General features: G+C 48.9%; 1 protein-coding gene across 1 annotated transcript in view; it reads right to left on the bottom strand.

Moving 5' to 3' along the window:
• LOC122920709 overlaps positions 1 to 19,113 on the bottom strand; it is a 97,674-nt gene that overhangs the window by 38,387 nt on the left and 40,174 nt on the right. Inside the window, exon 6 of the mRNA XM_044270417.1 lies at positions 9,383 to 9,847. Coding sequence (XP_044126352.1) covers positions 9,383 to 9,847 — 465 coding nt within the window. The remainder of the gene's footprint in view (positions 1 to 9,382; positions 9,848 to 19,113) is intronic.

Here is a 19,113-nt window from a genome sequence, read left to right as displayed (position 1 = left end):
TTCTTGTGACATGAAGGTCTGTGTCAGATCCCGGACAGAGAGGGATGTTTCTCAAGACCAGCGCAGGTCACAGATCAAGATGGACTGCCCCCCCCAGGTCAGAAGTCCGGCCCACATCATGCGGCAGACAGGAGCCCCCTCCAGGTCACAGCTCAAAACAGAAGTAGGGCCGAGGGCGTAAGTCTCCGGCTGCTCCCAGGTCATAGATCAAACCAAGAAAATACAGTTCAACGTTTATAGTTATACTGGCAGAAGGATCGGCTTCGCACGAGTATACTTCATTTTTTTAAATGTTTCTGTGTGTCGTTAAAAGATAGACAGTATCCCCCATAACTGTGACCTCTACAGTACCCCGCCACCTTGACAGTGAACTTCACAGCCCTCACCCCTTAACACTGCCCCCCCTCCCCACAGTGCCCCGCCTCCGTAAAATGGGACCTCTACAGTACCCCGCTACCTTAACAGTGAACTTCACAGCCCTCACCCCTTAACACTGCCCCCCCAGTGCCCCGCCTCCTTAAAATGGGACCTCTACAGTACCCCGCTACCTTAACAGTGAACTTCACAACCCTCACCCCTTAACACTGCCCCCCCAGTGCCCCGCCTCCTTAAAATGGGACCTCTACAGTACCCCGCCACCTTAACAGTGAACTTCACAGCCCCTCACCCCTTCACACTGCCCCCCCAGTGCCCCGCCTCCTTAAAATGGGACCTCTACAGTACCCCGCCACCTTAACAGTGAACTTCACAGCCCCTCACCCCTTCACACTGCCCCCCCCACAGTGCCCCGCCTCTGTAAAATGGGACCTCTACAGTACCCCGCCACCTTAACAGTGAACTTCACAGCCCTCACCCCTTAACACTGCCCCCCCCACAGTGCCCCGCCTCCGTAAAATGGGACCTCTACAGTACCCCGCTACCTTAACAGTGAACTCCACAGCCCCTCACCCCTTCACACTGCCCCCCCACAGTGCCCCGCCTCCTTAAAATGGGACCTCTACAGCAGCCCATCCCCTTCACTTTGACCTTCACAGCAGCCCGCCCCTTTAACAGTGAGTTTCACAGCACCCCACTCCCTTGACCTCCTCAGGGGCCCGTCCCCTTAACAGTGACCTATACAGCAACCCGCCCCTTAACACTGACCTCCATAGGGCACCGTCCCCTTAATAGTGACCTATACAGCAACCCGCCGCTTAACACTGACCTCCATAGGGAACCGTCCCCTTATCTGTGACCTCCACTGTTCCCTGCCCCCTTAACAGATACCTCCACAGCACCCGTCCTTTTAACAGTGACTGCCTCAGTACCCCGTTCCCTTAACAGTGACCTCACAGTACCCTGCTGACTTAACAGTGACCTCCACAGTGCCCACCCCTATAACAGTGACCTTAAGGACACAGGGCGTTACCTGTATGTCCTGTGATCGGAACTAGTTGCCTGCTTAAATCACATCCCCCCCCCCCCTCCGTATCGGCGATCTCTGCAAACCGCAGGTCAATTCAGCAGCGCTTTTGGAAGTTTCTGATCCCCGCGGTCCTTGTGCCTTTTCAGCCCCCGATGGGAGAGTGAGGCGGCTCCCCTCCCTCCCCATCACCCGCTGCTCTGTTGTGGCAGCGAGTGATGCTTCTTCACAGGCTTCCGGCTGTCCATGGTGCTGATCAGAGGCTGTCCATGGTGCTGATCAGAGGCTGTCCATGGTGCTGATCAGAGGCTGTCCATGGTGCTGATCAGACTTCTGCTAAAGGCAGAAGTCTGATCAGACTTTGTAAAGTGAAAATACAGTACAGTACACAGTTAACGCCCCTTTAACAGTAACTTTCACAGTGAATGCCCCTTTAACAGTGACTTTCCCAGTGCCCGCCCCTATAACAGTGACTTTCTCAGTGCCCGTCCATTTAACAGGGACCTTTATAGCGCCCGCCTCTTTAAAAGTGACTTTCACATTAATCGCCCCTTCAACAGTGACTCACAGTGCCCGCCCCTTTAACAGTGACTTTCACAGTGCCCGCCCCTTTAACAGGGACCCTCACAGCACCCGCCCCTTTATTAACAGTGACCTCCACAGTGCCCGCCCCTTTAAGCAATAAAGAAAAATGGCTGGGTGGAAACGGAAACCTGGAGTAAAACCGTGTTTATGGCAGTTGGGATTTGAAGAGAAAGACTTGCAGGCTTGTATTGGCTGTATGTCCTAGAGACCTGGGATCTAAAACCTTCCCGGTCACCTGATGTACCTGTGTGCCAAATTTGGCAAAGATCGGTCCAGTCATTTGGTCACGCATTAAGAAGACAGACAGAAATTCATTTTTATATATATATATATATATAAGAGACTAGCAGAAGGCCCCGGCTTCGCACGGGTATATTTAATCTATTTTTTATGTTTCTGTGTGTCGTAAAAAGATATCAACAGTTTCCACCATAACAGTGACCTCTACAGTGCCCGCCCCTTTGACAATGACCTCCACAGTGCCTGCCCCTTTAACATTGACCTCCACAGTGGCCACCACTTTAACATTGACCTCTACACTGCCCGCCCCCTTTAACAGTGACCTCAACTGTGTCCGCCCCTTTAACAATGACCGCATCTTTAACACTGACCTGCACAGTGCCTGCCCCTTTAACAGTGACTTCCACAGTGACCGCCCCTTTAACAGTGACCTCCACAATGTCCGCCCCTTTAACAGTAACCTCCACAGTGTCCACCCCTTTAATAGTGAGCTCCACAGTGTTCGCCCCTTTAACAGTGACCTCCACAATGTCCGCCCTTTTAACACTAACCGCCCTTAAACAGTGACCTCCAGAGAGCCCGCCTCTTTAACATTGACCACACCTTTAACAGTGACCTTCATAGTGGCTGCCCCTTTAACAGTGACATTCACAGTGCCCGCCCCTTTAACAGTGGACTCCACAGTGCCCTCCCCTTTAACAGTGACCTCCAGAGTGCCCAGCCCTTTAACAGTGACCACCCCTTTAACAGTGACCTCCACAGTGCCCGCCCCTTAAAAAGTGATCTCTGCACTGCCTGCCCCTTAACAGTGACCTCCACAGTGCCCACCCCTTTAACAGTGACTTTCAGTGACTGCTCCTTTAACAGTGACTTTCACAGTGACCGCCCCTTTAACAGTGACTTTCACAGCGACTGCCCCTTTAACAGTGACTTTCACAGTGACTGCCCCTTTAACAGTGACTTTCACAGTGACCGCCCCTTTAACAGTGACTTTCACAGTGACCTCCCCTTTATCAGTGACCTCCCCTTTAACAGTGACCGACCCTTTAACAGTGACTTTTACAGTGGCCGGCCCTTTAACAGTGACTTTCACAGTGGCCGCCCCTTTAACAGTGACTTTCACAGTGACCGCCCCTTTAATAGTGACTTTCACAGTGACCGCGCCTTTAACAATGACTTTCACAGTGGCCGCCTCTTTAACAGTGACTTTCACAGTGACCGCCCATTTAACAGTGACTTTTACAGTGACTGCCCCTTTAACAGTGACTTTCACAGTGACTGCCCCTTTAACAGTGACTTTCACAATGACCGTCCCTTTAACAGTGACTTTCACAATGACTGCACTTTTAACAATGACTTTCTCTGTGACTGCCCCTTTAACAGTGACTTTCACAGTGGCTGCCCCTTTAACAGTGACCGCACCTTTAACGGTGACTTTCACAGTGACTTCCCCTTTAACAGTGACTTTCAAAAGTGACTGCTCCTTTAACAGTAACCGCACCTTTAACAGTGACTTACACAGTGCCCGCCCCTTTAACAGAGACCTCCACAGTGCCCACCCCTTTAAAAGTGACTTTCACAGTGACCGCCCCTTTAACAGTGACCACCCCTTTAACCACTTCAGCCCCGCTAGCTGAAACCCCCTTCATGACCAGAGCACTTTTTACACTTCGGCACTACACTACTTTCACAGTTTATCGCTCGGTCATGCAACTTATCACCCAAGTGAATTTTACCTCCTTTTCTTCTCACTAATAGAGCTTTCATTTGGTGGTATTTTATTGCTGCTGACATTTTTACTTTTTTTGTTATTAATCAAAATGTAACGATTTATTTGCAAAAAAATGACATTTTTCACTTTCAGCTGTAAAATTTTGCAAAAAAAACGACATCCATATATAAATTTTTCGCCAAATTTATAGTTCTACATGTCTTTGATAAAAAAAAAAATGTTTGGGCAAAAAAAAAAATGGTTTGGGTAAAAGTTATAGCGTTTACAAACTATGGTACAAAAATGTGAATTTCCGCTTTTTGAAGCAGCTCTGACTTTCTGAGCACCTGTCATGTTTCCTGAGGTTCTACAATGCCCAAACAGTAGAAAACCCCCACAAATGACCCCATTTCGGAAAGTAGACACCCTAAGGTATTCGCTGATGGGCATAGTGAGTTCATAGAACTTTTTATTTTTTGTCACAAGTTAGCGGAAAATGATGATGATTTTTTTTTCTTACAAAGTCTCATATTCCACTAACTTGCGACAAAAAATAAAAAATTCTAGGAACTCGCCATGCCCCTCACAGAATACCTTGGGGTGTCTTCTTTCCAAAACGGGGTCACTTGTGGCGTAGTTATACTGCCCTGGCAATTTAGGGGCCCATATGTGTGAGAAGTACCTTGCAATCAAAATCTGTAAAAAATGGCCTGCGAAATCCAAAAGGTGCACTTTGGAATATGGGTCCCTTTGCCCACCTTGGCAGCAAAAAAGTGTCACACATGTGGTATCGCCGTACTCAGGAGAAGTTGGGGAATGTGTTTTGGGGTGTCATTTTACATATACCCATGCTGGGTGAGAGAAATATCTTGGCAAAAGACAACTTTTCCCATTTTTTTATACAAAGTTGGCATTTGACCAAGATATTTATCTCACCCAGCATGGGTATATGTAAAATGACACCCCAAAACACATTCCCCAACTTCTCCTGAGTACGGCGATACCAGATGTGTGACACTTTTTTGCAGCCTAGATGCGCAAAGGTGCCCAAATTCCTTTTAGGAGGGCATTTTTAGACATTTGGATCCCAGACTTCTTCTCACGCTTTAGGGCCCCTAAAAAGCCAGGGCAGTATAAATACCCCACATGTGACCCCACTTTGGAAAGAAGACACCCCAAGGTATCCAATGAGGGGCCTGGCAAGTTCATAGAATTTTTTTTTTTTTTTTCGCAAAAGTTAGCGGAAATTGATTTTTTTTTAGTTTTTTCTCACAAAGTCTCACTTTCCGCTAACTTAGGACAAAAATGTCAATCTTTCATGGACTCAATATGCCCCTCAGCAAATACCTTGGGGTGTCTTCTTTCCAAAATGGGGTCAGTTGTGGGGTGTTTGTACTGCCCTGGCATTTGAGGGTCTCCGCAATCATTACATGTATGGCCAGCATTAGGAGTTTCTGCTATTCTCCTTATATTGAGCATACGAGTAATGAGATTTTTTTTTCCCGTTCAGCCTCTGGGCTGAAAGAAAAAAATGAACGGCACAGATTTCTTCATTCGCATCGATCAATGTGGATGAAAAAATCTCTGCCAAAAAAAAAAAATGGAGGGGAAAGGCGTCTGCCAGGACATAGGAGCTCCGCCCTACATCCATACCCACTCAGCTCGTATGCCCTGGCAAACCAGATTTCTCCATTCGCATCAATCGATGTGGACGAATAAATCATTGCCGGGATTTTTATTTATTTTTTTACATACAAAGTGTTTGCCAAAGCATAGGAACGCCGCCTCCTCCTCAGCTCGCATGCCTCGGCAAACGTATCTGTCACTGCAGAGGAGAAAATCCCGTCTTGCAGCGCCGCATACACCGACTTGCGTGTAATCTGACAGCAGCGCAATGCTTCTGTCAGAATGCACATCGGTGCTGCAGCTAGTCGATCGGTTGGTCCACCTGGAAGGTAAAAAGACAAAAAAAAAGAAAAAACCAGGCCGCAACGCAATAATTTTATTAACTTTGCAACAGAACATGTAACTTTAACTTTTTGAACTGAACATTAACGTGTTTGCTTACTGGTGTGTTTTTTTTTTTTTGTTTGTTTGTTATTTTACCTTTATAGAACAAACCTCTCCTTCCCCATGGGTCAATGTGCAAAGCGCAAATCGCCCAAAGATGTGGCGAAGTGCGTTATGCACTTTGTCCCATGTGAAAGGAGAGGTTTGCAGCAGCAGTGAGTGAATGGGCCCTAATAGCCCTGTGTGCCTGTCCTGGTGAGATGATCCCTATGCTAGGTGTACCTGTGTGTGGTACTTTCGGAAACACTCCCCTAAGCATAGGGCAGGGTGGTCGGGACAGTCAGGACAGAAATAACGGGTGTCACGCCTTATTCCACTCCTGCTACAGACACGACATTTTTTTCGGGGTGGCGGTCGGTTTGAGGTACCAGCAACGACACTGGGGAAGTGTCGCTCGTGTAGACGGCTAACTACACTGGTGGATGGGGCCACGGAACCTCCTGGATACAGGAGGTTCGCGATGATCTCTTCCTGAAATTTGAGGAAGGATCCAGTTCTCCCAGCCTTACTGTAGAGAACAAAACTATTGTACAGAGCCAATTGAATTAAATATACAGACACCTTCTTATACCAGCGTCTGGTGCGTCGGGAAACTAAATACGGAGCCAACATCTGGTCATTGAAGTCGACCCCTCCCATGTGGAGGTTATAGTCGTGGACTGAGAGGGGCTTTTCAATGACACGGGTTGCTCGCTCAATTTGTATTGTCTTGTCTGCGTGAATGGAGGAGAGCATGTAAACGTCACGCTTGTCTCTCCATTTCACCGCGAGCAGTTCTTCGTTACACAGTGCGGCCCTCTGCCCCCTTGCAAGACGGGTGCTAACGAGCCGTTGGGGGAAGCCCGCGCGACTAGTTCGCGCGATACCACAGGCGCCAATCCGTTCTAGAAACAAATGCCTAAAGAGGGCCACACTTGTGTAAAAATTGTCCACATAAAGATGGTACCCCTTGCCGAATAAGGGTGACACCAAGTCCCAAACTGTCTTCCCACTGCTCCCCAGGTAGTCAGGGCAACCGACCGGCTCCAGGGTCTGATCTTTTCCCTCATAGATCCGAAATTTGTGGGTATAGCCTGTGGCCCTTTCACAGAGCTTATACAATTTGACCCCATACCGGGCGCGCTTGCTTGGGATGTATTGTTTGAAGCCAAGGCGCCCGGTAAAATGTATCAGGGACTCGTCTATGCAGATGTTTTGCTCTGGGGTATACATATCTGCAAATTTCAGGTTGAAATGGTCTATGAGGGGCGAATTTTGTGGAGCCGGTCAAAAGCAGGGTGGCCCCTGGGACGGGAGGCGGTGTTGTCACTAAAGTGCAGGAAACGCAGGATGACCTCAAATCGTGTCCTGGACATAGCAGCAGAGAACATGGGCATGTGATGAATCGGGTTTGTGGACCAATATGACCGCAATTCATGCTTTTTTGTCAGGCCCATGTTGAGGAGGAGGCCCAGAAAAGTTTTAATTTCGGAAACTTGGACTGGTTTCCACCAGAAAGGCTGGGCATAATAGCTTCCCGGGTTAGCGGTTATAAATTGTGTGGCATACCGATTTGTTTCTGCCACAACTAAGTCTAAAAGCTCCGCAGTCAAGAACAGCTCAAAAAATCCCAGGGCCGAACCGATCTGAGCTGTCTCAACCCGAACTCCAGACTGGGCAGTGAAAGGGAAAACTACGGGTGCGGCTGAAGTTGGGGACTGCCAATCAGGGTTTGCCAGCACCTCTGGGATTCTAGGGGCTCTACGGGCACGTCTTTGCGGTGGCTGCGACGGGGTCACTACTGCACGTGCCACCGTACCAGCTTCAACTGCCCTTCTGGTGCTCGCTACTTCACCAGGTTGTACGGCAGTGCTGGTACTAGGTCCAGGATGGGCTGCGCTGCTGGTGTATGCCTCACCACGTAATCCGACAGCGCCAGCCCCACTCTGCTGCTCTTGAAGCGGATCCTGCGCAACCTGCGGTCTAGCGACACGGGGCCGGGTACGCCTGGTGGTATCAGGGACCTCAGCCTCCTCGTCCGAACTTTGGGTCAGAGAGCCACTGCTTTCTACAGGTTCGTATTCTGACCCGCTGGATTTATCAGATGAAGGTTCCCACTCCTCATCCGACTGGGTCAGAAGCCTGTAGGCCTCTTCAGAGGAATACCCCCTGTTAGACATGTGGGCAACTAAATTTAGGGGTATTCCCTGAGACTACCCAAGAAAAAAAAAGCAAGCCTGTCTTACAAAGGGGAGCCTAGCGAAGTACCGGAGGCCGCTGCGGTTGATAAAAAATATCAAAACTGATTTTTATCGCCGCAGTGCGTGTAAATTGAATGTGCAGCGATCAAAAAAAAATTTTTTTTTTGTCACTGCGGTGGGGCGGGTGTGGGCGAACGCACGTGTGGGCGACCGATCAGGCCTGATCGGGCAAACATTGCGTTTTGGGTGGAGGGAGAACTAAAGTGACACTAGTACTATTATAGATCTGACTGTGATCAGTTTTGATCACTTCCAGATACTATAAAAGTACAAATGCTGATTAGCGATACGCTAATCAGCGAATAACGGACTGCGGTGCGGCTGGGCGCTAACCGATCCCTAAACTACCTAACCAAGGGGCCTAAACTATACCTAAAACCTAACGGTCAATACCAGTGAAAAAAAAAAGTGACAGTTTGCACTGATCACTTTTTTCTTTTCACTTGTGATTGACAGGGGCGATCAAAGGGTTAATTGGGGTGCAGGGGGGTGATCTGGGGCTAAAGTGTGATGTTTGGTGTACTCACTGTGAAGCCTGCTCCTCTGCTGGATCCAACCGACGAAAAGAACCAGCAGAGGAGCAGGCAGCCATATAACAGATCATATTTACTAATATGATCTGCTATCTGGCACTTTGATTGGATTTTTTAAAAATCAGCAACCTGCCAGCCAATGATCATGGCTGGCAGGTTGCTGACGAAATACTCCTGTGCGAAATGCCGGCGCGAACTGCGCATGCGCGCATATTCGCGTCATCTCGCGTCTCGCGAGATGACGCGTATATGTGTGACTCTGCGCAGCGCTGCCACCTCCGGACCGCACATCTGCGTTAGGCGGTCCGGAGGTGGTTAACAGTGACTTTTACAGTGGCTGGCCCTTTAACAGTGACCACCCCTTTTAACAGTGACATTCACAGTGGCCACCCCTTTAACAGTAACCGGACACCTGATGTACCTGTTTGCCAAATTTGGTGAAGATCGGTCCAGTCGTTTGGTCGCGCATAAAGAACATCCAGACAGACAGACAGAAATTCATTTTTATATATATAAGAGATAATGCATTAATTCCAGATGCTCCTCCGAGTCTATAACATCACCTTACCATTATATGACCCTTATGAGAGAGACGACTTACCTCCGGTGACCCATAGGGTTCTCTGCTGAGAGGTTGCTTCTGTCAGTGCCGGGTGTGATACACGTACAGAGAATTCTGCTCCGTTATCTTCAGAAAAGCTGGGGGTGATGTGAATAGAACACTGACAGCTGTAAGTGGAAAGTCTACGCCAGGAAATACAGCGGAGAAGACGGGATCTATTGGGTTTTAGATCTGCCTTCATCTTCAGGTCCAGGTCTAGGGGCCTCTGTGTGTGGTTGACATTCCCATTCATCAGCCTCTGCTGCTCCACATCATCCATCCCCACTCGGGTCAAGTCTCTGGACCTCCAGGTGTGGACCTCCTTCATCTCCCCTCCACGTCTCTTCAGACATAAAAAGATCTCCAGATCATTAGGCTTGAAGTTCATAATGTGACAGGTCAGGGTCGCCCTGTTCATGTCAATCAGTGGCTCGCTGACGGTGATCTCAGAAATGCTGGGGGGTTCTGTAGGAGACAAAGACAAAACCGCACAATAGATTAGGAACTAGGGTTGTTGCGGGTATCGAAATATCGATACTTTTGTTCCGGTATTGATACAATACCGGGATTTGACATTTATCGATACTAGGCTGCGCTACTGCACAGCCTAGCATCATAGAACATGGCGCATACTGCTGTCAGCGCGCTCATGTTCCCTCAGCAGCACAGGGGAGAAGGGGCGGGCGCACTGCGCCACCAATGAAAGTTAAAGAGAACCTGCCACCTAAAAAACGCCTCCCAAACCACCAGCATTACGTTTCTAAAGATCCCTTTCTTCCTCCGGCCAGATGCACCAAAATCTTGAAAACCTAACTTTAATCCCCTGCACGCGCTATGTAACAGCAGAGTTCGAAGTCACGGGGGCAGCGGCCTCCTCGTTTCAAGTCAAGATAACCACGCCCCCCTTTCCCTGCCCCTTCGCTTTTAATTGAAAGCCAGTTTTTGTCTGTATAGCAAAGCCGGCCGAAGTCTCACACATGAGCCCTGACGTCTCTATTAACGCGCCTGCACATTGCTGTATACCGCTGTTAGGTCGTTTTCAGCGGCTCCATTCACAGGCTTCTGGGTGTGAGTGCGCGTCAGAATGTTCACGTGTGCGGCTGTCAATCAAAGGTGAAGGGGCAGGGAAAGGGGGCGTGGCTATCCTGACTTGAAGCGAGGAGGCTGCTGCCCTCTTGACTTCAAACTCTGCTGTTACATAGCACGTGCAGGGGATTAAAGTTTGTTTTTCAAGATTTTGCAGGAAGAAAAAGATCTTCAGAAACATACTGCTGGCTACTTTAAGGTAATGCTGGTGGTTTGGGAGGCGTTTTTAGGTGACAGGTTCTCTCGTTTAATACAAATACAGCTGCCGGCAGCAGAATCACATAGCTGCGGCACCTAAGGGGTTAACTGCTGCTGATCGCAGCTCCCAGCTATGTGATTCTGCTGCAGGCACATGAATTAAAGGTTAATTGTCATTGGTGGTGCAGTGCACTCCCCCCCCCCCCCCCCCAGTATTAAAATCATTGGTGGCAGTGGCCACAGGGTCCGCTCCTCATTGGTGGCAGTGGCAGCTTCTGATCGGAGCCCCAGGATTACACCGATCGGTTACCATGGCAGCCAGGATGCTACTGAAGCTCTGGCTGCCATGGCAAGCTCCCTGCTGCTGTGTGTACTATGCACAGGGCAGCAGGGAGAGTGTGAGGTCCTATTTACCCTATTAGATTCCAGGTTCTAGCTCCTAAGGGGGGAAATAGTTATTAAATAAACTGTAAAAAAAAAAAAGTTAAAAAAAAATAATAAACACACCAAAATATTACCGTATATACTCGAGTATAAGACGAGTTTTTGGGCACATATTTTTGTGCTCAAAAAGCCCCCTCGTCTTATACTCGAGTCTATCTTACTTTGTCTTTGCTCCGGTAATAGCAGGCAGTGCGGGGGGCGGCGCTCACTCACTGACATCATGCGCCTGCGCCGCCTAGTGGGAGCAGGCGCGTGACGTCAGTGAGTGAGCGCCGCTCCCCGCACTGCCTGCTATTACCGGAGCAACGATAAAGTAAGATATCCAAAGAATACTGATAAATAAAGAATACTGATAAATATACTTTATAAATATACTGCTTATACTTTATAAATATACTGCTGTGAGCGTCGGGGAGGGGGATCTGTGGATGGCACTGTAGGGGGATCTGTGGATGGCAGTGCCATCCACAGATCCAGGGTGGGGCGGAAGGATACAGTTATCTCTTCTAAGTTATATCCTTGATTGGATTTGCCCATGCCTGAAGTCATGTGATGTGTAGTTGGTTAGAGGGGGCGGAATGTATTTAGCATTCCATATTGATGTCTAGGATTAGACATGCCCGTCCTGATATCATGAGGCTTTCTCTGAACAGAGGTAATATATATAACTTATGTTCCTACTTTGATACCCTAACCTAATAATAGCTTTGTTATAATGTGACAAGTTATTTCCACTCACGTGTATTGTTAAGCTTGTAATGCTTTATATATATATTCATTTGCATGTATCATTGTGTTTATTTACTTATATATGTTTATAACCTTGTAACCAATAAATCTGCATATTTCTATAAACCTGTGTATTATTGTATAATGCAGAACTAGATGTTTTATCATTAACGTCATCTCACGTCAAAAAGAACTTATTTATCTGAGGAAATAGTCGGACTCAGATGTGAATTGTATCAATTAGGTTGTCTACAATTCACCAGGTCATGATTTTAAGATATTTATTTTATAAATTTTATTTTTTTATGGTTAATTATTTTATGACCATAATTAATAATTCTTAATTGAATTATTACAACCCGACAGTAGAAATACATGGAGGCAAAAACAATAATAAAATACTGATAGGAGTTTGTTATAAGCCGCCTAATATACCGGTATATATAACAAGATAGATGAGGCGGCAAATCATAATGAGGTGGTTATTATGGGGGAACTCCGCAGATATAGACTGGGAAACTGAAAGCTGTAGCTCTCATAAAAAGACCCAACTAGAGGCACTTAGTACTAACCAATAGGCCTGACAGAACAACAGATGTCCATGTTGGGGGACACCTGGGAAATAGTGACCACAAAATAATAACCTTCCAATTGTCATTTAAAAGAGGGTTTCTTCAGGGAGGCACAAAAATACCAAACTTCAAAAAAGTACATATGTTATGGGAACAAAAGGATGAGGAACAAGAAAACAACAACATGGATAAATAGAAATGTAATGGAAGCAATAAATGACAAAAAGATAGAATATGTAAAAGACAAATAAAAGCAGCCAAACTAGACAGAGATTCATTGCCAAAGAAAGTAAAACTAACTCTAAAATGTTCTTCATTTATATAAATGGTAAACAGTATAAATCTGAAGGTGTCGGCCCTTTACAGAGTAATGAGGGGGGAGTCGCAGAAAGCGGCGAGGAGAAAGCAAAGCTTTTTAATGTTTTTTTTCTCCACTGTATTCACTGAGGAAAATAAACTGATGAAAGATGTCAGATGAAATGCAGAGTGTAAAAGTAAATTTCACGTTTATAGTGCCCTGCCTGACTCAGGAAGAAGTACAGCGGCGTCTTCAAAAAATTAAAATAGACAAAATCGCCAGGACCAGATGGCAAACACCCCTGTATCCTAAGATAAATAAGTAATGTTATAGCCAGACCCTTATTTCTGATATTTAAGGACTCTATACTGTCAAGGAGCGTTCCACTTGGTTAGCAAATGTGGTGCCAATATTCAAAAAGGGGTAAAAAAACAGAGCCCAGAAACTATAGGCCGGTAAGTTTAACATCTGTTGTGGGTAAACTGTTTGAAGGTTTTCTAAGATGCTATCTTGGAGTACCTCAATGCAAATAAGCAAATAATGTCATATCAGCATGGCTTTGTGAGGGATTGGTCATGTTAAACTAATTTAATCAGTTTCTATGAGGAGGTAAGTTCTAGACTTGACCGCGGAGAGTCAATGGATGTCGTATATCTAGACTTCTCCAAAGCATTTGACACTGTACCACATGGAAGGTTAATATATATATCAAATGAGAATGCTCGGACTGGGAGAAAATGTCTGTATGTGGGTAAGTGTTGAGGAACGGTTGAGACGTTGTCATGGAACCATGAACCAGACGTACAACAAGAGATAAGTGGAAATAAGAAGGCTTTATTGAAAATCAAGCTGTAAGCAAAAGTCCAAACGGATGGCTAAACCGAAGCAGGGTCTTGCGTAGACAGAGGTCAGGAACCAGAAGGGTAGTCAGACGAAGCCTGGATCAGGAACCGGCAGGGTAGTCAGACGAAGCCAGGATCAGGAACCAACGGGGTAGTCAGACGAGGCCAGGATCAGGAACCAGAAGCAGCAGCAGTCTTAGAAGCATGTGAACACAGGAGGACCAAGCAAGGAACTGAAGCCACAGACCTCCTATATATATGAGCTAGGCATCCAGCTCCTCCCAGTGGGAAGGAGAAGCCGCAGGGTGGGAGGCTACAAGAAACCCAGAAACCAAGATGGCCGCCAGCACATGTCAAACGAAGGAGAACAGTAAGAAGGTAAGACCATGACAGTACCTCCCCCTCAAGGGCCCCTCCTCCGCAGAGTAAGGAACGGTTTCTGAGGGAAGCGTGCGTGGAAGGCTCGGAGCAAAGCAGGAGCATGGACATCTGCGGAGGGAACCCAGGAACGCTCCTCTGGACCATAACCACGCCAATGGACCAAAAACTGCAACCGACCGCGGACCAGGCGTGAGTCCAGGATATTGCTCACCTCATATTCCTCACGATTGCCCACTTGGACCGGACGGGGCCGAGGAACCGAGGAAGTGAAACGATTACACACCAATGGCTTCAACAGGGAGACATGAAACACGTTGGAGATCCGCATGCCAGGAGGAAGCGCAAGGGCATAGGCTACCGGGTTTACCCTGCGAAGCACTCGGAAGGGACCAACAAAGCGAGGCGCCAGCTTCGGAGTGGGCACTCGAAGGTTGAGGTTGCGGGTGGACAACCATACACGGTCTCCGACCTGGTAGGAAGGAGTGGGCGCTCGTCTGCGATCAGCCTGGAGTCTCTGGCGCTGCGCAGAGACCTCAAGGGACCTCTGGATCTGTACCCAAGAAGCACGTAGGACGGAAAGGTGATCCTCCACAGCCGGAATATCCTGGGGAGAGAATACCTCCGGTAACACGGCAGGTTGGAACCCATAATTGGCCATGAAGGGAGACGTCCCAGAGGAAGAGTTCACCGCCGTGTTCCTGGCAAACTCAGCCCAAGGCAGGAGGTCAACCCAATTGTCTTGGTGATCGGAGACATAGCAACGAAGGAATTGCTCCAAGGCCTGATTGGATCGTTCTGCGGCCCCATTGGACTGAGGGTGGTAGGCTGAGGAGAAAGAGAGATGAATCCCCAACTGGGAGCAAAAGGCGCGCCAGAACCTGGACACAAACTGACTCCCCCGATCCGACACAATCTCCTTGGGCAAACCGTGCAACCGGAAGACCTCCCTGGCGAAAATCGTGGCCAACTCTTGTGCAGAGGGTAACTTCTTGAGAGGAACACAGTGGCACATTTTGGAAAACCGATCCACAATCATGAGAATGACCGTATGGCCTCGGGATGCAGGGAGGTCCACAATGAAATCCATCCCCAGGTGTGACCATGGGCGCTCCCCGGTGGCTATGGGTTGCAAAAGGCCCAACGGAAGGTGCCGAGGGGACTTACTCTGGGCACAAACGGAGCATGCCGCTACATATGCGGCGATGTCGGAACGTAGAGAAGGCCACCAGAACAGACGTGAAACAGCCCAGGACAGCTGATTCTTTCCAGGATGCCCCGCGGCCTTGGAGTTATGGTAGGTTCGCAACAACCGAGTGCGCAACTCCTCAGGCACAAAACACCTGCCGTTGGGTCTCCCAGAGGGAGCACCAGATTGAGCCGCCAAAAACTGCTCACCAAGGGGAGAGGTCAGGCTGGTGCGAATGGCGGCCAGGATCTGATTCGGAGGTATGACCGAAGTCGGAATCGACTCCTCCCCGGACAGCTCGGTGTACTGCCGTGATAAGGCATCCGCTCTGATGTTCTTGGAACCGGGTAGGTAGGAGACCACGTAATTAAAACGTGACAAGAACAGAGCCCATCTGGCCTGACGTGGTGTCAATCTCTTGGCCTCAGAAAGGTAGGTCAGATTCTTGTGGTCCGTCAGGATGAGAACCGGAACCACCGAACCCTCGAGCAAGTGCCTCCATTCTTTAAGGGCCTGCACGATGGCCAATAACTCCCTGTCACCAATCTGATAGTTGCACTCCGCGGAAGACAGTTTCCGGGAGTAAAACCCACAAGGAAGCAGAGGACCCTCTGGTGTTCTACGCTGAGACAGAAGGGCGCCTACTCCCGTCTCAGACGCGTCCACCTCGAGGACAAAGGGCAACCCAGGGTTGGGATGCGACAGAATCGGAGCCGACACAAAGGCGGACTTTAGAGCCTCAAAAGCTCGGATGGCCTCGAGCGGCCAGACCTGGAAATTACTGCCCTTCCTGGTCAGATCCGTGAGAGGCTTGGCTAGCATAGAAAAGTCCCTGATGAACTTCCGATAATAATTGGCGAAGCCCAAAAAGCGCTGCAGGGCACGGAGACCACTGGGCTGGGGCCACTGTAAGACAGCCGAAACCTTCTCAGGATCCATGGAGAACCCCTCAGCGGAAATGATGTAACCTAAGAAGGTTACCTGGGATCGGTGAAATTCGCATTTCTCAAGCTTACCGAACAGCCTGTTCTCTTGTAACCGTTGCAACACTCGTCTGACATCCATAATGTGGGCCTCCATGGATTCAGAATATACCAAGATGTCATCCAAATAGACCACCACACACTGCTGCAACAGGTCACGGAAAACATCGTTGATGAATTCCTGGAAGACTGCGGGCGCATTGCACAACCCAAAGGGCATAACCAAGGATTCATAATGACCGGTCCTGGTGTTAAACGCGGTCTTCCACTCATCGCCCGCCTTGATCCTTACCAGGTTATATGCCGCCCTCAGGTCGAGTTTGGTAAAGACCGTGGCCCCTTTGAGGCGATCGAACAGCTCAGAAATCAAGGGTATCGGGTAAGCGTTCTTGATCGTGATGCGATTGAGACCCCTGTAATCGATGCAAGGCCTCAACTCACCGCCCTTCTTTTTCACAAAGAAAAATCCAGCCCCTGCCGGGGACGAGGATTTGCGAATGTGTCCGCGTGAAAGCGCCTCCCTCACGTACTCCTCCATGGCCTCATTCTCCGCTACCGACAGTGGATAGACTTTGCCACGAGGAGGAACGGCACCAGATTGTAACTCTATGGCACAATCGTATGGGCGGTGCGGAGGTAGGGCAACCGCGCGCACCTTATCGAATACATCCCGGTACTCTTCGTATTCAGGAGGCAACAGAGAGTCCGAGGAAGTACACAGCAACTTGACAGGCCCATGGATGCAACTAGCCCCACACTGCGGTGACCACGAGAGGATCTCGGCCGATCTCCAATCGAAAGTCGGATTATGCTTCTGGAGCCAGGGGTACCCCAAGACCACCGAGTAGTGTGGAGACGAAATCACCTGGAGACAGACCGACTCTCTGTGAACGGCACCAATGGCTATCCCCACTGGAAGGGTCTCATGAGTCACGTGTGGCGGCAGAAGGGGTCTGCCGTCTATCGCCTCAAGAGCCAGTGGGGAACCTCGAGGCTGCAGAGGAATGGAATTGGCGGCAGCGAACACACTATCAATGAACAAACCACCAGCACCAGAGTCCACCAACGCCTGGGTCGTCACCGAGCCCCCGACCCAGGAGAGGACAACAGTGATCAGTGGTTTGTCAACACGGGAAACCGGGGACGAGGAGACTCCACCCAAGATCTGCCCCCGACAGGATCTCAGGTGCGAGCGTTTCCCGGACGGTTCGGACATGCCAACCGAAAATGCCCACCGAGACCACAGTACATGCATCGGCCCTCGCGTCTCCGGAGTACCCTCTCCCCCTCGGACAGGCGAGCAAACCCCAGCTGCATGGGTTCACCCCCAGACAAGTCATCCCCAGGAGGCGTGGGAGGAGAGGGAGGCACGGGTGGGACAGCAAACGTAGGCGCCAATCTGTTAGAAGACCTCCGCAGGCTCTCCTTAAAGGAAGGTCTCTCCCTGAGTCTGGTGTCAATCAAAATCAGGAAAGAAATAAGAGACTCGAGCTCCACTGGTAGGTCCTTAGCTGCAACCTCATCCTTCAAGGCATCCGAGAGACCATGAGAGAAAGCAGCGACCAGAGCCTCATTATTCCAGCCCACCTCTGCTGCCAGGGTACGAAACTCAATGGCGTATTCAGCTACGGATCGTGAACCCTGTCTGATGGACATAAGGAGCTTCGCAGCAGAGGCAGCATGAGCCGGCACATCGAATACCTTCCGAAGAGAAGCAACAAAACCGGAAAACTCGGCAACCACCGGATTGTTGTTCTCCCATAAAGGGCTGGCCCAGGCCAAGGCCTTGTCCGAGAGCAGCGAGATCAAGAAGCCCACCTTTGATCTCTCAGTAGGAAAGGCATGTGGCAGCAACTCGAAATAAATGCCCACCTGGTTAAGGAAACCTCGGCACTGAGTTGGCTCTCCCCCAAAGCGCTGTGGAAGGGGGGCAGAACCGGTCATACCCCGAGACACCGCAGGCGCAGCAACAGGTGTCGGGGTAGACTCTGGCGCAACAACCGGAGCGGCAGTAGGAGCGGGCCCAGGAGCGACAACCGACCCATCGGCAACGGAAGCGAAATGAGCCGTGAGTTCAAGCAGGGTTTGCAACGCCACAGCGAACCGACCCAACAGGTGATCCTGCTGATCAAGTCTGGCAACCAGCGTAGGTAGCGAGGATGGCCCTGTACCGTCAGAATTCATGGCTTGGTCCTAATGTCAAGGAACCATGAACCAGACGTACAACAAGAGATAAGTGGAAATAAGAAGGCTTTATTGAAAATCAAGCTGTAAGCAAAAGTCCAAACGGATGGCTAAACCGAAGCAGGGTCTTGCGTAGACAGAGGTCAGGAACCAGAAGGGTAGTCAGACGAAGCCTGGATCAGGAACCGGCAGGGTAGTCAGATGAAGCCAGGATCAGGAACCAACGGGGTAGTCAGACGAGGCCAGGATCAGGAACCAGAAGCAGCAGCAGTCTTAGAAGCATGTGAACACAGGAGGACCAAGCAAGGAACTGAAGCCACAGACCTCCTATATATATATGAGCTAGGCATCCAGCTCCTCCCAGTGGGAAGGAGAAGCCGCAGGGTGGGAGGCTACAAGAAACCCAGAAACCAAGATGGCCGCCAGCACATGTCAAACGAAGGAGAACAGTAAGAAGGTAAGACCATGACAGACGTATGCATATATATCCATGCATGCCTGCAAACACGTGCGGGCATGTATGGTATATACAGGTCCTTCTCAAATAATTAGCATATTGTGATAAAGTTCATTATTTTCTGTAATGTACTGATAAACATTAGACTTTCATATATTTTAGATTCATTACACACCAACTGAAGTAGTTCAAGCCTTTTATTGTTTTAATATTGATGATTTTGGCATACAGCTCATGAAAACCCAAATTTCCTATCTCAAAAAATTAGCATATTTCATCCAACCAATAAAAGAAAAGTGTTTTTAATACAAAAAAAGTCAACCTTCAAATAATTATGTTCAGTTATGCACTCAATACTTGGTCGGGAATCC

Source organism: Bufo gargarizans, chromosome 10, assembly GCF_014858855.1.
Source record: "Bufo gargarizans isolate SCDJY-AF-19 chromosome 10, ASM1485885v1, whole genome shotgun sequence".
In the NCBI taxonomy this organism is placed as follows: domain Eukaryota; kingdom Metazoa; phylum Chordata; class Amphibia; order Anura; family Bufonidae; genus Bufo; species Bufo gargarizans.
This window is presented reverse-complemented; position numbering and strand designations above follow the sequence as displayed.